Source organism: Anomaloglossus baeobatrachus, chromosome 1, assembly GCF_048569485.1.
Source record: "Anomaloglossus baeobatrachus isolate aAnoBae1 chromosome 1, aAnoBae1.hap1, whole genome shotgun sequence".
Taxonomy (NCBI): Eukaryota; Metazoa; Chordata; class Amphibia; order Anura; family Aromobatidae; genus Anomaloglossus; species Anomaloglossus baeobatrachus.
The window spans coordinates 195,924,164-195,942,896 of NC_134353.1; the positions used below are offsets into that span (position 1 = coordinate 195,924,164).

At 42.4% G+C, this 18,733-nt stretch overlaps 1 protein-coding gene across 3 annotated transcripts in view; it reads left to right on the plus strand.

Moving 5' to 3' along the window:
* Positions 1–18,733, plus strand: part of CTSO (cathepsin O) — a 121,698-nt gene that overhangs the window by 2,695 nt on the left and 100,270 nt on the right. For all 3 annotated transcript variants that reach the window (XR_012750431.1, XM_075335356.1, XM_075335344.1), the window contains exons 2-5: positions 1,241–1,346; positions 2,181–2,320; positions 7,433–7,600; positions 10,586–10,707. Coding sequence is in view for 2 of the 3 variants with exons in the window: in XM_075335356.1 (XP_075191471.1) it covers positions 1,241–1,346; positions 2,181–2,320; positions 7,433–7,600; positions 10,586–10,707 (536 nt within the window). In the remaining variant the exon portion in view is untranslated. The remainder of the gene's footprint in view (positions 1–1,240; positions 1,347–2,180; positions 2,321–7,432; positions 7,601–10,585; positions 10,708–18,733) is intronic.

Genomic DNA, 18,733 nt, shown 5'->3' on the forward strand with positions numbered 1-18,733 from the left:
GAGGCACGGGAGAAATCTTGTACGCGATTGTGGGAAGAGGAGATAAAAGAGGAGTAGAGAAGGAGATCTTGTGAGGATCTGAGGTTGCGTGCAGGTAGGTACCAGGAGGCTAGGTCACAGATGTAAGGAGGAAACAGGTTGTGGATGGCTTTGTATGCCATAGTTAATGTTTTGAACTGAAGTCGTTGGGCGATGGGAAGCCAGTGAAGGGATTGGCAGAGTGACGAGGCTGGGGAGTAGCGAGGGGAGAGGTGGATTAAGCGGGCTGCAGAGTTTAGGATAGATTGGAGGGGTGCAAGAGTGTTGGAAGGGAGGCCAGAGAGCAGGAGGTTGCAGTAGTCGAGGCGGGAGATGATGAGGGCATGCACTAATGTTTTTGCTGATTCTTGGTTAAGGAAAGCACGGATCCGGGAGATATTTTTGAGTTGTAATCTGCATGAGGTGAAGAGGGCTTGGATGTGTGGCTTGAAGGATAGAACAGAGTCGAGGGTTACTCCAAGGCAACGAGCTTGATCAGACTAGAGGAGAAAGAACTGCTCTCACGTGAGGTGAAAGGAAGCAGGAGATTTGTCGGCAGGAGCAGTCTGTGATTGCTTACATCGCAGGAATCCAGTATGTTTGGAACCACTTTTTGACAAGACATGGAATGGTAGAAGGAGATATGAAGAATTTATCCCAGTTCCTGGTTGAGGTCAACATCTTGTTCCTTAGTAGAAAATCCTTTAAAACATGGCAAAATAAAATGTGGGGTGAAGATAAATGAAGCGACGTGTTTTGAACAATATCTTGCGTTCTTTGTCAAAGTTTTGACAGGAGCTGGAAGAATTCTTCGTATTTCCCTCTATGGCATGTTTTTTTGAGGTCCATAAAATGCAATTTTTCCCATGTGGCCAATCGGGGTAGAAAAATGCCCATGTGCAATAGTACACGGACTGAGCCATATGAATAAATTCAGACACTGAAGATTTAAAACCAAATCCTGCTCTGGTGCCATTTATGTGAAGGGGTTGTTAGACAGCCATGCATGTGTCGCAGAAACAGAAAACAGAATTTTCTGCAATAAATCTGCTAGTTTGAATCTAATGAGACTATGTGAATGAGGACTACAGGCCGGCAGAGTACACTCTTTACTGAACTATTAGAACATTTTGTTTCTTTTTGGGATAATTGATATTGATTTTTATCTTTAGTTTATTATGTGAAATGCAGATCTAATATTGTGTAACTTTTTCCCTTCTAGAACAGCCTGGAGCGACACAGGCTTCTGAACCGTAATGCACAGGATAGCGATGATGCTTATTATGGAATTAATCAGTTTTCTGATTTGTCAGTTGAAGAATTTGGCAGTAAGTTAATGTCAATTATTGTAATTCTCACATGGTGGTGGATGAGAACCCCAGTGGTACTGAGGGTGCCATTAAAAGTGTATCACATCCAATCACTTACAAGGGTATTCACATCTTCAAGATCCTAACCCAATATGTCGTAGGTATTGTAATAAAAATAACTCCAATTAGAAATGTAGTATAGTTCTCCTGATATAGCCTTTGAAACTCTTTGTAACTTCTGGGGGAATACTTGCAGTATCAGGGACCGAGTGTGAACGATCGGAGGTAGTGGGTAGAGTGCAGTCAGTGAGTGGGATCGTTGCCTGAGTTATTGGGCGTAAGTCCATGGGGTCACGGAGTTTTTTATAATAGAAGCGAGGGTCTGGGGGCTGCAAAGCCCCCTTGCATAATTATGACCCCCAGACTCCCACTTCTATCATAAAGAACTCCATGAGAACTTAAAAAGTAATATTTATTCCACTCCGCTGCAAAATTAAACACTGGGCCTCTAAGCTGGTCATGCCCCCTCTATCTCCGTTCCCGTGTACTAACTCCAGGTGATCTCGCCCACTCTCTCCACTCCACCTACTATCTCCGGGCGGTCGCGCCCAGTCACTTCCGGTCCCCTATACTGCAAGTATGCCGCTTCTGGCATTTCTTTTACCTCTTCTGACTAGTAGACCTGGCACAACATAATCATTGTAGCACGACACTCGTATGACATCACTTTGGGCCCACTAATCAGAAATTTAACACACAAGGAATAGGTTTGGGTCTTCTTTAGACATATATGAATAAATATGGTTTCCAGTTTAATTTCTGATGAAAGTATAATAATGTTTTTCTATGTAGATATTTATCTGAAGAGTTCTCCTTCAAAAAAACTGGATGATTATGTGCCTGCTAACAAAACATTTGGAGGAAATCCTTCACCATTGAGGTTTGACTGGAGAGATAAAAACATGGTGACTGAAGTGAAAAATCAGCTGGATGTAAGCTACATGGAGAATTAAGAATTGTATATTTTATGTAAAATGTTAAAGCTTTGTTGATGGTTAATTAGTGAAATGGCTACGGTGTATGTAATAAGCCTTGGCACTGTAAAAGGTTTGATTTAACACTGATCCAGTCGGAAAAAATACAGACCCCCAGTAACCTCACTGGTATATTAGTGTTTTTAGGAATTTTATTAAGATTTCTATAGTTTTTTGCAATATTAGCACTACCCCATAAAACCTGATAGTTATATATCCTGTGCAATTCTGGTTGCAGATTTCCTGGATCTCAGGTGACTAAAGAACTAATAATCAAAAGGAAGGCATATGGGTTAAGCTGCGCTAAAACCATATTCATGTGACAGTTGACTATCCTGCCAGGAATTGAATCATGGTGGGCGGTCCGCTGATGTGTCAAGCCATATATTTATATATAATAAATATAAATATATATAATATAAATAATGAGCTCTGTCTTGTAACTGATGATACATGATTCCTTTTGGATGTCCTGATGAAGGAGATGGATATATCTCTGAAATGCGTAAACCTGTGAACAAATAGAAAGGGAATTAATCCGTTGGACCCTGTTTAGAGCGGCTTAACCCGTATTCCTTCCTTTTGATTATTGATCCTATTCCTCGGGGCTGCTGCTGACCACTACCATTACATGCACTACAAGTGGTTGTGACTCTCACAACCCAACGATGAGTACAATCCTAGTACTGCCCTCATTTTCCTTTCCGGGTAAGACCCTATTGCTATTCTTATTTTCAGAGCTCATCGTGACTAAAAAACCAACTCATTTTGTCTTATTTCTAAACTTGACGTATGGTTCAAGATGTGAAAGGTGACAGATGTGATCATCAAAAAATCACATTTTCCATTAGTGTTATGCCAGGGTCACACAACTGTAGATTCTTTTATCCATGAAAATTATGATCATAGCTTGATCCGAGTGTCAGCATAGTGTGATCCGATTATCTGAAATGATAGAATCTGAGCACACAGAGAGGAAAAGATGGAGAGCAGAATTTTTCCATCTTCTCCATTTTGTCAGTGTGCGGAAATCGTATTGCACTCTGATGTTATCCGAGTGCAGTCAGATGATTTCCACATACCCATAGACTTGAATGGGTGAATGGCATCTGACTTCAGAGTGATATCACAGAATGTTGTATTTTTTTTTGCTGACAGATTATCAGTGAAAAAAATTGCAATTATCCCTGACACTTCGAATAACTGGTCTGAGTGCTATCCTATAAAAAAAATCAGTTGGCACTTGTCTGATTTTATATGGTGGTGTGAGCAAGCACTAACAGCTGCAGGTTTTGCCAGAGTGATCAAAATTTAAGAAGATTCTGTACATCCTGTATACAGATATAGAATTATCTCTACTATCACTGCTTCTACCATCCATGTTGCTGTCTCTTATTATTCCACTAGAAGGTGGCCCGATTCTACGCATCGGGTATTCTAGAATTTACGTATTGTGTAGTTCATGTATGATTTTTGTTATATATATAGATATATAGATGTTTTTGTGTGTAGTTACCAAGTGTTTGTGTAGGGCGCTGTACATGTTTTGGGTGTTGTCTGGGTGTGGCGGGGGGTGAGAGCGGTGTTGTATGTGTGTTGCGTGTGTTGCGTTGTTCGTGGAGCGCTGTGTGTCTGTAGCATTGTGTGTGTGTGTGTTGCGCGGTTTGTGTGTGTGTGGTGTGTTTTGGGGGGAGGTATGTTTTGTGCAATGTGTGTGTTGTGCGGTATGTGCGTATATTTGTGTGTGCAGCGTTGTCTGTGTGTGTGGGTGTCTGTGTAGGGCAGTTGTTTGTGGTTCCCAATGTGTGTGTGTGGTGTGTTGTTTAGTGCGAGCGCGCGTGTGTGTGTGTGTGTGTTGGGGGGAGGTGTGCACTTCCCATCGTGCTCCATCCCCCATGCAGCGCACCCCCCATCGTGCTCCATCTCCCATGCTGCGCACTCCCCATCATGCTCCATCCCCCATGCAGCGCACTCCCCATAGTGCTCCATCCCCTATGCTGCGCACTCCCCATCATGCTCCATCCCCTATGCTGCGCACCCCCCATCGTGCTCCATCCCCCATGCTGCGCACTCCCAAACGTGCTCCATCCGCCATGCTGCGCACTCCCAAACGTGGTCCATCCGCCATGCTGCGCACTCCCAAACGTGCTCCATCCGCCATGCTGCGCACTCCCAAACGTGGTCCATCCGCCATGCTGCGCACTCCCAAACGTGCTCCATCCGCCATGCTGCGCACTCCCAAACGTGCTCCATCCGCCATGCTGCGCACTCCCAAACGTGCTCCATCCGCCATGCTGCGCACTCCCAAACGTGCTCCATCCGCCATGCTGCGCACTCCCAAACGTGCTCCATCCGCCATGCTGCGCACTCCCAAACGCGCTCCATCCGCCATGCTGCGCACTCCCAAACGTGCTTCATCCGCCATGCTGCGCCCTCCCAAACGTGCTCCATCCCCCATGCTGCGCACCCCCCATCGTGCTCCATCCCCCATGCTGCACCAGCATCAGCCTCTATGCCCGCAGCATCAGAGCATCAGCCTCTCTACTCGCAGCATCAGCCTCTCTCCTCCCAACATCAGCCTCTCTCCTCCCAGCATCAGCCTCTCTCCTCCCAGCATCAGCCTCTCTCCTCCCAGCATCAGCCTCTCTCCTCCCAGCATCAGCCTCTCTCCTCCCAGCATCAGCCTCTCTCCTCCCAGCATCAGCCTTTTCTGTCCCTAGCATCAGCCTCTTTCCTCCCAGCCTACCCCAGCCTCAGCCTACCCCAGCCTCAGCCTCCCCCAGCCTCAGTCTCCCCCAGCCTCAGTCTCCCCCAGCCTCAGTCTCCCCCAGCCTCAGTCTCCCCCAGCCTCAGTCTCCCCCAGCCTCAGTCTCCCCCAGCCTCAGTCTCCCCCAGCCTCAGTCTCCCCCAGCCTCAGTCTCCCCCAGCCTCAGTCTCCCCCAGCCTCAGTCTCCCCCAGCCTCAGTCTCCCCCAGCCTCAGTCTCCCCCAGCCTCAGTCTCCCCCAGCCTCAGTCTCCCCCAGCCTCAGTCTCTCTCCTCCCAGCATCAGCCTTTTCGGTCCCCAGCCTCCCCATCCCAGCCTTCCTCCTCCCAGCCTCCTCCAGCACGCCGTGCTCCTCTGCCGACACTCACAGATCCGATCGCATACACTCACACACACCCGATCGCATACACTCACACACACCCGATCGCATACACTCACACACACCCGATCGCATACACTCACACACACCTTCCTAGTTATATGTTAGAATTGTACAAAGTTTGCACTTGCCTGATCTGATTTACGGTCCTCCAAGGACTCTGCGGCTGTCGTCTTGGGCATTTACTACGACTTCATGATATCGTGTACCATATAAATGTATCATATCCCATGTCATTTTACTGGATACAATGAAATGGTTTTGAATTGGTGTCTTGACAAATTGTATAACTTAGGCCTTGTGCCCATGTGGCTTTTTTTTTTTTTTCTTCATAAGTTTTTCCCTTGATTTTTAATCAGTAAAAGCAAGGAAAAAGCATCCCAGCAAAGTCTGAGAATCCTGACTTGCTGTGCACATGCTGCTTTTTTTTTCTTGCAGATCTTGTTGCTGAAAAAGACGCAGCATGTCAATTGTTTCTGTGTTTCTATATGGCACTGTAGAGCTTTATCACTACAGGGGATTATAGTGCAGCACTTCGCCTCACACACTATGCAAAACTGCCGTGATTGGTGTGGGCTCCGCTCCGAGCAGAGACAGCCGGATCCCGTCTGTAACATCAGCCGGAGGCCCAGCGCCGACTGCGAGGATACAGCCCCTGAACCCCCGGGGTCGCCATGATTATAAAATGCACAAAAAGAAGCATTGAAAAAAGCATGTGAAAAAGCATGCAGATGCAATAAAAAATGTGTTTTTTTCAGCTGCTTTTTTCCTGCCAAAACATGTTTTTCTGTGCAGATTTTTTGCACATAAACACACAATGTGGGCACATAACCTTCATGCAATTCTAGAACAGTTAGGGTACACGTTGAGTATTTTCAAAACTAGTTGCAAAACGTTTGGCACCATTTCTGCATCTATTGACAGGAAAAACACACTGTTAAAACGTTCCTTTTTGCCATGTTTGGATGCATTTTTGCCACATTTTTTTTTATCGTTTTTGCATGCGTTTTTCAATTGAATTCAGTGGGTGAAAAAATTACGCTGCAAAAACGCTGAAAGAATTGACATCCTGCAGATTATTTTCTGCACCAAATCTGCAAGGAGAAAATACACAGTGTGCACTACACATCAGGATTCTCATTGACTTTGCTGACATTGGGATTTGCCTGCAGTTTTATGACAAAACTGCATTCAAAGTGCGTCAAATAATGCAATAAAAATGCAGTGTCCACAAAGCCTTAAATGGATTGTCCAGGCATCTAATATTGATGAGATATACACAACACATATATGTAAATTTATTTATTACATGATGTAGATAGGATTAGGTCATTATTAGCGGATTGAGGTGGTCAGACACCGGGCTTCCCGCTTATCAGATGTTCTTCGCTCCATCAGTGGCTGGATGTAAACATTGAATAGAGCTCTACAGCATAGGTCCATTGTGGTTGCTGACTAGAACTGCACATCAGCTATTTTTTTCAGATCCTAGTCCCAGTTCTGCATTTTGTAAAATGTATTGGACAATCCCTTTTAATATATGAGGAATATAAAGGTAGATAAACCCATACAAATGTCCAACTTTTTGATTAACTCCAGTTTATGATGATACAGATAAGACTACATCGTCGCACAGACACGTTGGTCATTAACAACAACTAGGGTTTCTTAAGTCAAGACAAGATATAAGGATGTACACATTTCTTGCATTGCTATAACCACAGATGTGTGCTCCAGTACAGAAGACAATTGGGAAGATTTGTCCACCGAGTTAAACTTCTATCAGATTTTGATATTTGACACAATTAGTTACCAGTATTTGCTTAGGCCAGTAAAATAATCTAGGTAGTAACATACATTATTATCTACAGATGTGGAAATAATGCTGACTTTTTGCGATCCATTATCTTTTACGCTTATTTTCAGTGTGGGTCCTGTTGGGCCTTCAGTGTAGTTGGTGCTGTAGAGTCTGCCCACGCCATCACCGGACACCCACTGCAGGACCTCAGTGTACAGCAGGTCATTGACTGTTCATACTTGGATCGAGGCTGCGATGGGGGATCCACAGACAGTGCGTTGAAATGGCTGAGTCAGGTAATTATATTTTAAGAGCAAATTTCTATGTTAGTTTGAGTGCCCATGATCAGTGTTTGCATCGTTTTGGACGCAGCTGAAGCATGTATTCTACAGTACAAGCATAGTGAACAAGATTTCTTGAAATGCCATGCCGACTGTGCTTGATTTTGCCACAGCAAACACGGATCTGCGGTGTGTCTTTCCAGACTGCATCATGTCAATTGGGAGAACACAAGCGAGAGACCGCAGTGCACTGAACCTTGATCGTGGGTACAAGCAGCTGCGGTCTCCTGCGTTCTGCTGTGGAGGAGACTCGCGGTCTCGCAGGTCAGGACCCGCTGCATCCAGAACGCAGTGAGTCCTGATCGTGGGTACCCTTAGACTGCAGGTGCATTTTGTTCTGTAGCTGTACTGTAATTTAGAATATTAGCCTCTTCCCACTGCATGATGTACAATTACATCATGCACTAGGTGTGGCTAAATAGAGCGGACTGAGGAGCTGAGCAAGCACCAGTCCCGACATGTGCATGTAACAGCAGCGATTGGAACTGGGCTCCAAATGTTGCTGGTAACCCCTTAAATAACGCTGTCTATCTCTGACAGTGCCATTCTTTTTCATTGACCTAGGGGCATGGTATTTTAGTTGCCCATGAGCCACAATGCTCTCATGTGGTGCTAGTGGTTACCATGGAATACTGAACATTCCCATGGTAGATATGTCGATATTCCTGTGGCTGGGCTTTGAGACCATGATTTTAGTGATTTTTCTGCAATAAAGATTTATTTCAAAATATAGAATAAGCGATCAGGTGATCACAGCTCAAAGGCCTCTAAGGGAACTAAAATTATTAATAAAGAAAAAAAACCATAAGAAATGAAGCTACCTGGATTTTTCCACATTAAAGATGGAGATATTTAAAAAAAGAAAACAACAAAACATGTAGGATGACAGCATTTGTACAATTCAGATCTTTTAGGCTATGTGCCCACGGGAGATCGCACCTGTGGATATATACGCAGGTTTCACGCAGCTGCTCCCCAGAATCTGCAGCTATCCATTGCTGCAGAATTCCAGCAAAATATCTGCGGTAAACCTGCGGACATTCGTGCGACTTACCTGCTGAAGTCCCGTCCTCTATCTCCAAAGTGGAGGGGTGGGAATTCCGCAGGTATTTCCGCATGAATAATTGACATGCAGTTCATGCGGCTGCTGGACATCCGAAGCATATTCCGCAGCCGTACATACCGCACCATTACTACAGCACTCCCCAAATCCCATAGGATAACATAGGGAATGTCTGTACTTGCTAAAACCTGCGGATTTATCTAGAAAATCCAGATAAATCGGCAGGTTTTCCATGGCAAAATCCACGGGTACATTGTCCCGTGGGCACATAGCCTTAAAATGTAAAATTATTTAACCCATAGGTAAACTCCCTAAAGCAAAAAAAATGAATTAGAATTGCTGTTTTTCGATAACAGCATTTCCCACCAAAATTTCCATAAAAATTGATCAAATATTGTATGTACTGCAAAGTAGTATAAACAAAAACTGTCAGCTAACACAAAAAAAATCCTCACACTAATGGAAAAAGAAAACTGTTACGGCTTCCAGAAAAAATGGTGACCATTTATTTATTTATTTATTTATTTATTGATTTATCTTACAGATATCAGAAGGTTTTTTTTTTCCATCACTAAAATAAAAAGACAAACAATATAAGCTTCGTTGTTAGTGACGCACATCCGGCGCCGGTAGCGACATCGCAGCGTGTGACACCAAGGAGCGCCGATCAACAATCACAAAATCGTTCAAAAACGGTGATCGTTGGCACGTCGCTCCTTTCCTTAATATCGCTGCTGCCACAGGTACGATGTTGTTCGTTGTTCCTGCGGCATCACATATCGCTATGTGTGACACCGCAGGAACGACGAACATCTCCTTACCTGCGTCCACCGGCAATGTGGAAGGAAAGAGGTGGGCGGAATGTTACGTCCCGCTCATCTGTCCCTCTGCTTCTATTGGCCAGCCGCATAGTGACGCAGCAGTGACGCCGAACGCACCTCCCCCTTGAGGGAGGGATTGTTCGGCGGTCACAGCGACGTCGCTGACAAGGTATGTGCATGTGACGCTGCCGTAGCGATAATGTTCGCTATGGCAGCGAGCACCAAATGTCGCACGAATAACGGGGGCGGGTGCTATCGCGCTCGACATCGCTAGCGATGTCGCAGTGTGTAAAGCACCCTTAAAGGGTACTTTACACACTACGATATCGGTACTGATATCACTAGCGAGCGGCCGGACGGCCAATAGAAGCGGAGTGGCGGAGATGAGCGGGACGTAACATCCCGCCCACCTCCTTCCTTCCGCATTGCCGGTGGACGCAGGTAAGGAGATGTTCGTCGTTCCTGCGGTGTCACACATAGCGATGTGTGATGCCGCAGGAACGACTAACAACATCGTACCTGTGGCAGCAGCGATATTAAGGAAAGGAGCGACGTGTCAACGATCACCGTTTTTGAACGATTTTGCGATTGTTAATCGTCGCTCCTTGGTGTCACACGCTGCGATGTTGCTAACAGCGCCAGATGTACGTCACTAGCGAAGTGATCCCGACGATATATCGTTAGCGATGTCGCAGCGTGTAAAGCACCCTTAAGAGTCATGTTAGCAGGTCATTTTTATCGCACAATAAACACCATAAAAAGAAATACACAATTACAGTGTTGAATTTTTTTTTTTTGCCTTTTTCACTGCACTTGGAATTTTTTTCTCTCGTTTTTCAGTGCATTTTATAGTAAAATAAATGATGTCGTTTTAAAGAACAACCCCTCCCGCAAATACAAGCCATCATACAGTTATTTTTATGGATAAATTAAAAATCTATGATCATTGGAAGAAAAAATAAAAGTTCAAAAATGAATATTGGCCACAGTGGGAAGTAGTTGATGAAACATTAGTTGAATTGCTGATGGTTAATTTTTTTTTTTTATTTTTTTTAGTCCCATACAAAACTTGTGGAGTCTTCTAGGTACCCCTTTAAAGCAAGAACTGGAATATGTCATTATTTTCCTCTGACAGAAGATGGGGTTTTTATAAAGGGGTATAAAGCCTATGATTTCAGGTAAAAAAAATTTTTTTTCGGCATTTGCAAATCTGGTTTACACAAAAGGGGTAGTCTGCTCACAATATACTGATGACCTGTACTTTGGATAGGATATGAATAAGAGATTTGTGGAGGTCTTACACTTGGCACCCTGATTAATCAGCTATTGTAAGCTTGTACGGAATTGCAGCATGCAGCTCCATTTAATGTGTAGTGGCTGCTCCCCTGCAGAGAAGGAAAGTTGTATTTCAGCTCACCCGTAATATTATTTCACCTGGCTCCAAAACCCAGAACGGTGCAAGGATACAAATTCCGTGTTCAGGAATATAAAGCAGTAAGTGGTGGAAATTCCTTTCCTGATCCAGCAACACGTCCGGGATAAATGTGAATTAAAAATTCATTTTATTGAAAAATTATTAAAAACCAATCATCAGAATGACATCCAAAATTTTTTCTTTAAAAAGAATGCGTGCTCCCCTGCACTGCAGAGCAACTAGGAATGAGCATAATAGCTGTTCTGCAGTATCCAACCATATTCACTACCCATTAAATGAAGCTAGACGTTGTACCATTGTTAGAGCTTAAAACGGCTAATCCAGATGTCGGAACGCCACCACACTCATACTGGTGACCTTCCCATAGTATAGGCTAAAGACTGATAATGTGATACCTGTTGTCAAATCCACTTTAAAGCAAACCTGTCAGGTCCCCTCTGCCCTCCAGCCCAGCTGCATTCATAGCTGTATGTCAAAATCCCCTGCCTAACCACATAACCAGCCCTGTATAATGTAATTTACTAAAATCAATGTTTAAAAAAAGGACTTATAAATTGTGCTGTTCCTATGCTAGTTAGTGCCTTGACTAGTCGATGGGGCTTTATTTCCCCAGACTAGTCTGCCTCCTTTCCATGTTATCACATCTACAGGGGTGTGATAACATGATTTCCATGACCCAACATCACTGACAGCTTCTGGAAATCTTGTAGATGTGCTCAGCCTCCCCTAAAGCCGGGTGTATGCGTACCAACTTCAGAGATGCGCACTGCACATGACTGGAAGAATAGCTTCTTCCCTTCTTAGTTACATAGTTACTTAGGTTGAAAAAAGACCTAGGTCCATCTAGTTCAACCTTCCTTCACCAGTTCTACATTTGGTCATTAAGTCATTTAAAACCAACAATGTTGTGTGTACTGAGGAAATCATCCAGCCCTTTTTTAAAAGCTGTTATAGTATCTGCCATTACTACCTCTTGTGGTAGGGCATTCCACAGTCTGACTGCCCTAACTGTAAAGAATCCTTTCCTATTTAGCTGTCGGAATCGCTTTTCTTCCACTCGCAGTGTATGCCCCCTGGTCCTTAGAATTGTCTGTGGAAGAAATAAGTCAAGTGCCTGTCCTTTATATTGACCACACATGTATTTATACAAATAAATGAGATCTCCTCTGAGACGTCCTTTTTTCTAAGCTAAACATATATAACTTTTTCAACCTGTCATCATATGGGAGGCCTTCCATTCCTTGTAGTAGTCTAGTTTCCCGCCTTTGAACTGACTCTAACTTCTGAATGTCCTTTTTAAAATGTGGAAACCAAAACTGGATCCCATATTACAGATGTAGCCTTACAAGTGATTTATAGAGGGGTAACAATATGTTGGGATCACGGGATCTAATCTTTTTATACACCCTAAAATCTTGTTTGCTTTAGCAGCTGCTGCCTGACATTGAGTACTGTTGCTCAGCTTATTTGTAATGAGAATACCCAAGTCCTTCTTCTGTTCTGTAGTCCCGAGTTTACTTCCATTTAATGTATACGCAGTTATAGGATTACTCCGTCCTAGGTGCATTACTTTACATTTATCAACATTAAATCTCATTTGCCAAGTATCTGCCCATTCTGACATCTTATCCAGATCTTTTTGTAATATTGTACTATCAAGGTCAGTTTTTAATATCCTACATAGTTTGGTGTCATCAGCAAAGACTGACACTTTACTATCAATCCCATCCACAAGGTCATTAATAAAGAGATTAAAAAGAATCAGTCCTAGCACAGATCCCTGCGTCACCCCACTGCTGACTATAGCTCATTTAGAGAATGTACCATTTAAGACTACTCTTTGTTTCCTATCTTTTAGCCAATTCCTTACCCATTTGCATATAGTTTCCCCTAGTCCTTGCTTCTGGAGCTTTAGTATAAGGCTATTATGTGGTACAGTATCAAATGCCTTTGCAAAGTACAAATAAATCACATCAGCTGCATTACCAATATCCAGGTTTGCACTTACCTCCTCATAGAACCCCAACAGGTTGGTTAGACACAAATTATCTTTTATGAATCCATGCTGTTTTTCAGTTATTATATATATTATTCCGATCATGCGCAGTGCAGCTCTCTAAAGCTGGGGCGCGTACACCCGACTTCAGGGGAGGCTGAATGTGAGTGAACAAAGCTGCTTGCATTCCTGAGATTTCCAGGTGCTGGCAGTGATGCGGACTCATTGAAATCATGTTATCACACCCACAGGGGTGTGATAATATGGAAAGAGGGCCTACTAGTCTGGGGAAATAACGCCCCGACGACTAGTCAAGGCCTTCATTAGCTTAGGAACAGCACAATTTAGAAGTCTTTTTTTAAACATTGATTTTAGTAAGTAACATCATACAGGGCTTGTGAGGCAGGGAATTTTGCCATACAGGTATGAATGCTGCTGGGTTGGAGGGCAGAGAGGACCTGACAGGTTCCCTCTAAAGATTAGTCGAAGCATTGTTTTGCTATTGATGAACTATTGTGTACCTTGATCATCAAATACTTTTCCTTGCATTACCTTTAATGGGGTTGTGTTATGTAGAAGACAAGTTGGACACCAGCTGATCTCTTCGGCTCTTCATAAACTCCGGAAGTCGACTACTGCATTCAAAAACAACTTATTAATGCTTTAACCATCTCCAGGTCCATTAAGGCAATGCGCCATCAGAATTTGACCTTCTGTGTAATACAAGTTCTGTGTTGCTCTCTCTCATACTGAATGAAACTTCTAATGCATAGGATGAAAGGTTTGAAGGACAGAGACCATTTGTTTTCAGAAAAAGTGATGAAAACAATCAGTTACCACTAAAAATTCCAAAGCTGAATTACAGTTAGGTCCAGAAATATTTGGACAGTGACACAATTTTCGCGAGTTGGGCTCTGCATGCCACCACATTGGATTTGAAATGAAACCTCTACAACAGAATTCAAGTGCAGATTGTAACGTTTAATTTGAAGGTTTGAACAAAAATATCTGATAGAAATTGTAGGAATTGTAAACATTTCTTTACAAACACTCCACATTTTAGGAGGTCAAAAGTAATTGGACAAATAAACCAAACCCAAACAAAATATTTTTATTTTCAATATTTTGTTGCGAATCCTTTGGAGGCAATCACTGCCTTAAGTCTGGAACCCATGGACATCACCAAACGCTGGGTTTCCTCCTTCTTAATGCTTTGCCAGGCCTTTACAGACGCAGCCTTCAGGTCTTGCTTGTTTGTGTGTCTTTCCGTCTTAAGTCTGGATTTGAGCAAGTGAAATGCATGCTCAATTGGGTTAAGATCTGGTGATTGACTTGGCCATTGCAGAATGTTCCATTTTTTTGCACTCATGAACTCCTGGGTAGCTTTGGCTGTATGCTTGGGGTCATTGTCCATCTGTACTATGAAGCGCCGTCCGATCAACTTTGCGGCATTTGGCTGAATCTGGGCTGAAAGTATATCCCGGTACACTTCAGAATTCATCCGGCTACTCTTGTCTGCTGTTATGTCATCAATAAACACAAGTGACCCAGTGCCATTGAAAGCCATGCATGCCCATGCCATCATGTTGCCTCCACCATGTTTTACAGAGGATGTGGTGTGCCTTGGATCATGTGCCGTTCCCTTTCTTCTCCAAACTTTTTTCTTCCCATCATTCTGGTACAGGTTGATCTTGGTCTCATCTGTCCATAGAATACTTTTCCAGAACTGAGCTGGCTTCATGAGGTGTTTTTCAGCAAATTTAACTCTGGCCTGTCTATTTTTGGAATTGATGAATGGTTTGCATCTAGATGTGAACCCTTTGTATTTACTTTCATGGAGTCTTCTCTTTACTGTTGACTTAGAGACAGATACACCTACTTCACTGAGAGTGTTCTGGACTTCAGTTGATGTTGTGAACGGGTTCTTCTTCACTAAAGAAAGTATGCGGCGATCATCCACCACTGTTGTCATCCGTGGACGCCCAGGCCTTTTTGAGTTCCCAAGCTCACCAGTCAATTCCTTTTTTCTCAGAATGTACCCGACTGTTGATTTTGCTACTCCAAGCATGTCTGCTATCTCTCTTATGGATTTTTTCTTTTTTTTCAGCCTCAGGATGTTCTGCTTCACCTCAATTGAGAGTTCCTTAGACCGCATGTTGTCTGGTCACAGCAACAGCTTCCAAATGCAAAACCACACACCTGTAATCAACCCCAGACCTTTTAACTACTTCATTGATTACAGGTTAACGAGGGAGACGCCTTCAGAGTTAATTGCAGCCCTTAGAGTCCCTTGTCCAATTACTTTTGGTCCCTTGAAAAAGAGGAGGCTATGCATTACAGAGCTATGATTCCTAAACCCTTTCTCCGATTTGGATGTGAAAACTCTCATATTGCAGCTGGGAGTGTGCACTTTCAGCCCATATTATATATATAATTGTATTTCTGAACATGTTTTTGTAAACAGCTAAAATAACAAAACTTGTGTCACTGTCCAAATATTTCTGGACCTAACTGTATTTGTTTAGTCGGGGTCAATGCTCCTTTCCATTTTGTTGTGTTTTAACACATGACATATAATGACTCCCTCTTTTTTTTTTTCCCCTCTCTTTCCTCTTGTCAGTGTTAGGCTGCGTTACCATGTTCAATATTTGGTTAGAATTTTACCTCAGTATTTGGAAGCCAGATTCATGAATTGAACAATGAGATAAAAGTATAATAGAAACACGGGCACCATGTAAAGGTCCCTTTACACACTGCAACATCGCAAACGACATTGCTGTAACGTCACCGGTTTTGTGACGTTATAGCGACCTCCCCAGCGACATTGCAGTGTGTGAAACACATCAGCGACCTGGCCCCTGCTGTGAGGTTGCTGATCACTACACATCTCTCAAGACCATTCTTTGGTCCTTTGTTTCCCGCTGTGCAGCATGATCGCTAGAAAGTCTCAGTGTGTAAAGGGGCCTTTACAGCAACTTCGTTAGCAACTTCCCTTTCAAAAAGCTGCTTTACAACGTCCCCAAAGACCAGCTAGGTCGTTCTGCAGGTCCGTATCGCTGTTGCGTCGTTTTCCAGGTTTGCCTGTTTGACAGCTCACCAGCGACTCACCAGAGACTTTGTAGCGATCCCGGCCAGGTTGGGATCGCTGGTAAGATCGCTAGAAAGTCTCAGTGTGTAAAGATATATAAGAATAAGGCTGCACATCAAACTTAGATAATGGTATAATGCCTGAAGCATATGGAAAAATATTGGAATATACAATGAAAAATGCTACTTGCTAATTTGAACATGTGAATAATGAATTGCATACCTGCCATGAATATTAGGAAAAAGGAGATATTTAGCAATCGCATTGATCAATGTAACTGAGCCCCAAGGCCTCGTCAAGGCATATCTCTATATTGGGGTCCCTAGCTCTGTGACCCTAACTGTGTGTCATCTCATTGCAATTAAAAACTGCTATGGGTGGAGAGGGGTAACTAAGGACTTTCTTATATAGGAGATGGAAAAAACATGGCCGAAAGGGGCGGAGCTGTGTTCACATTCAGAAAAAAACTACATATAACTGAATAGGATAACTGAAGTGAGCACTAATATATATATATATATATATATGAGTGCAAGCCAAAAATACATACTATATATAAGAATAAGGCTGCACATCAAACTTAGATAATGGTATAATGCCTGAAGCATATGGAAAAATATTGGAATATACAATGAAAAATGCTACTTGCTAATTTGAACATGTGAATAATGAATTGCATACCTGCCATGAATATTAGGAAAAAGGAGATATTTAGCAATCGCATTGATCAATGTAACTGAGCCCCAAGGCCTCGTCAAGGCATATCTCTATATTGGGGTCCCTAGCTCTGTGACCCTAACTGTGTGTCATCTCATTGCAATTAAAAACTGCTATGGGTGGAGAGGGGTAACTAAGGACTTTCTTATATAGGAGATGGAAAAAACATGGCCGAAAGGGGCGGAGCTGTGTTCACATTCAGAAAAAAACTACATATAACTGAATAGGATAACTGAAGTGAGCACTAATATTTATATATATATATATGAGTGCAAGCCAAAAATACATACTATATATAAGAATAAGGCTGCACATCAAACTTAGATAATGGTATAATGCCTGAAGCATATGGAAAAATATTGGAATATACAATGAAAAATGCTACTTGCTAATTTGAACATGTGAATAATGAATTGCATACCTGCCATGAATATTAGGAAAAAGGAGATATTTAGCAATCGCATTGATCAATGTAACTGAGCCCCAAGGCCTCGTCAAGGCATATCTCTATATTGGGGTCCCTAGCTCTGTGACCCTAACTGTGTGTCATCTCATTGCAATTAAAAACTGCTATGGGTGGAGAGGGGTAACTAAGGACTTTCTTATATAGGAGATGGAAAAAACATGGCCGAAAGGGGCGGAGCTGTGTTCACATTCAGAAAAAAACTACATATAACTGAATAGGATAACTGAAGTGAGCACTAATATATATATATATATATATATATATATATATGAGTGCAAGCCAAAAATACATACTATATATAAGAATAAGGCTGCACATCAAACTTAGATAATGGTATAATGCCTGAAGCATATGGAAAAATATTGGAATATACAATGAAAAATTCTACTTGCTAATTTGAACATGTGAATAATGAATTGCATACCTGCCATGAATATTAGGAAAAAGGAGATATTTAGCAATCGCATTGATCAATGTAACTGAGCCCCAAGGCCTCGTCAAGGCATATCTCTATATTGGGGTCCCTAGCTCTGTGACCCTAACTGTGTGTCATCTCATTGCAATTAAAAACTGCTATGGGTGGAGAGGGGTAACTAAGGACTTTCTTATATAGGAGATGGAAAAAACATGGCCGAAAGGGGCGGAGCTGTGTTCACATTCAGAAAAAAACTACATATAACTGAATAGGATAACTGAAGTGAGCACTAATATATATATATATATGAGTGCAAGCCAAAAATACATACTATATATAAGAATAAGGCTGCACATCAAACTTAGATAATGGTATAATGCCTGAAGCATATGGAAAAATATTGGAATATACAATGAAAAATGCTACTTGCTAATTTGAACATGTGAATAATGAATTGCATACCTGCCATGAATATTAGGAAAAGGGAGATATTTAGCAATCGCATTGATCAATGTAACTGAGCCCCAAGGCCTCGTCAAGGCATATCTCTATATTGGGGTCCCTAGCTCTGTGACCCTAACTGTGTGTCATCTCATTGCAATTAAAAACTGCTATGGGTGGAGAGGGGTAACTAAGGACTTTCTTATATAGGAGATGGAAAAAACATGGCCGAAAGGGGCGGAGCTGTGTTCACATTCAGAAAAAAACTACATATAACTGAATAGGATAACTGAAGTGAGCACTAATATATATATATATATATATATATATATATATATATGAGTGCAAGCCAAAAATACATACTATATATAAGAATAAGGCTGCACATCAAACTTAGATAATGGTATAATGCCTGAAGCATATGGAAAAATATTGGAATATACAATGAAAAATGCTACTTGCTAATTTGAACATGTGAATAATGAATTGCATACCTGCCATGAATATTAGGAAAAAGGAGATATTTAGCAATCGCATTGATCAATGTAACTGAGCCCCAAGGCCTCGTCAAGGCATATCTCTATATTGGGGTCCCTAGCTCTGTGACCCTAACTGTGTGTCATCTCATTGCAATTAAAAACTGCTA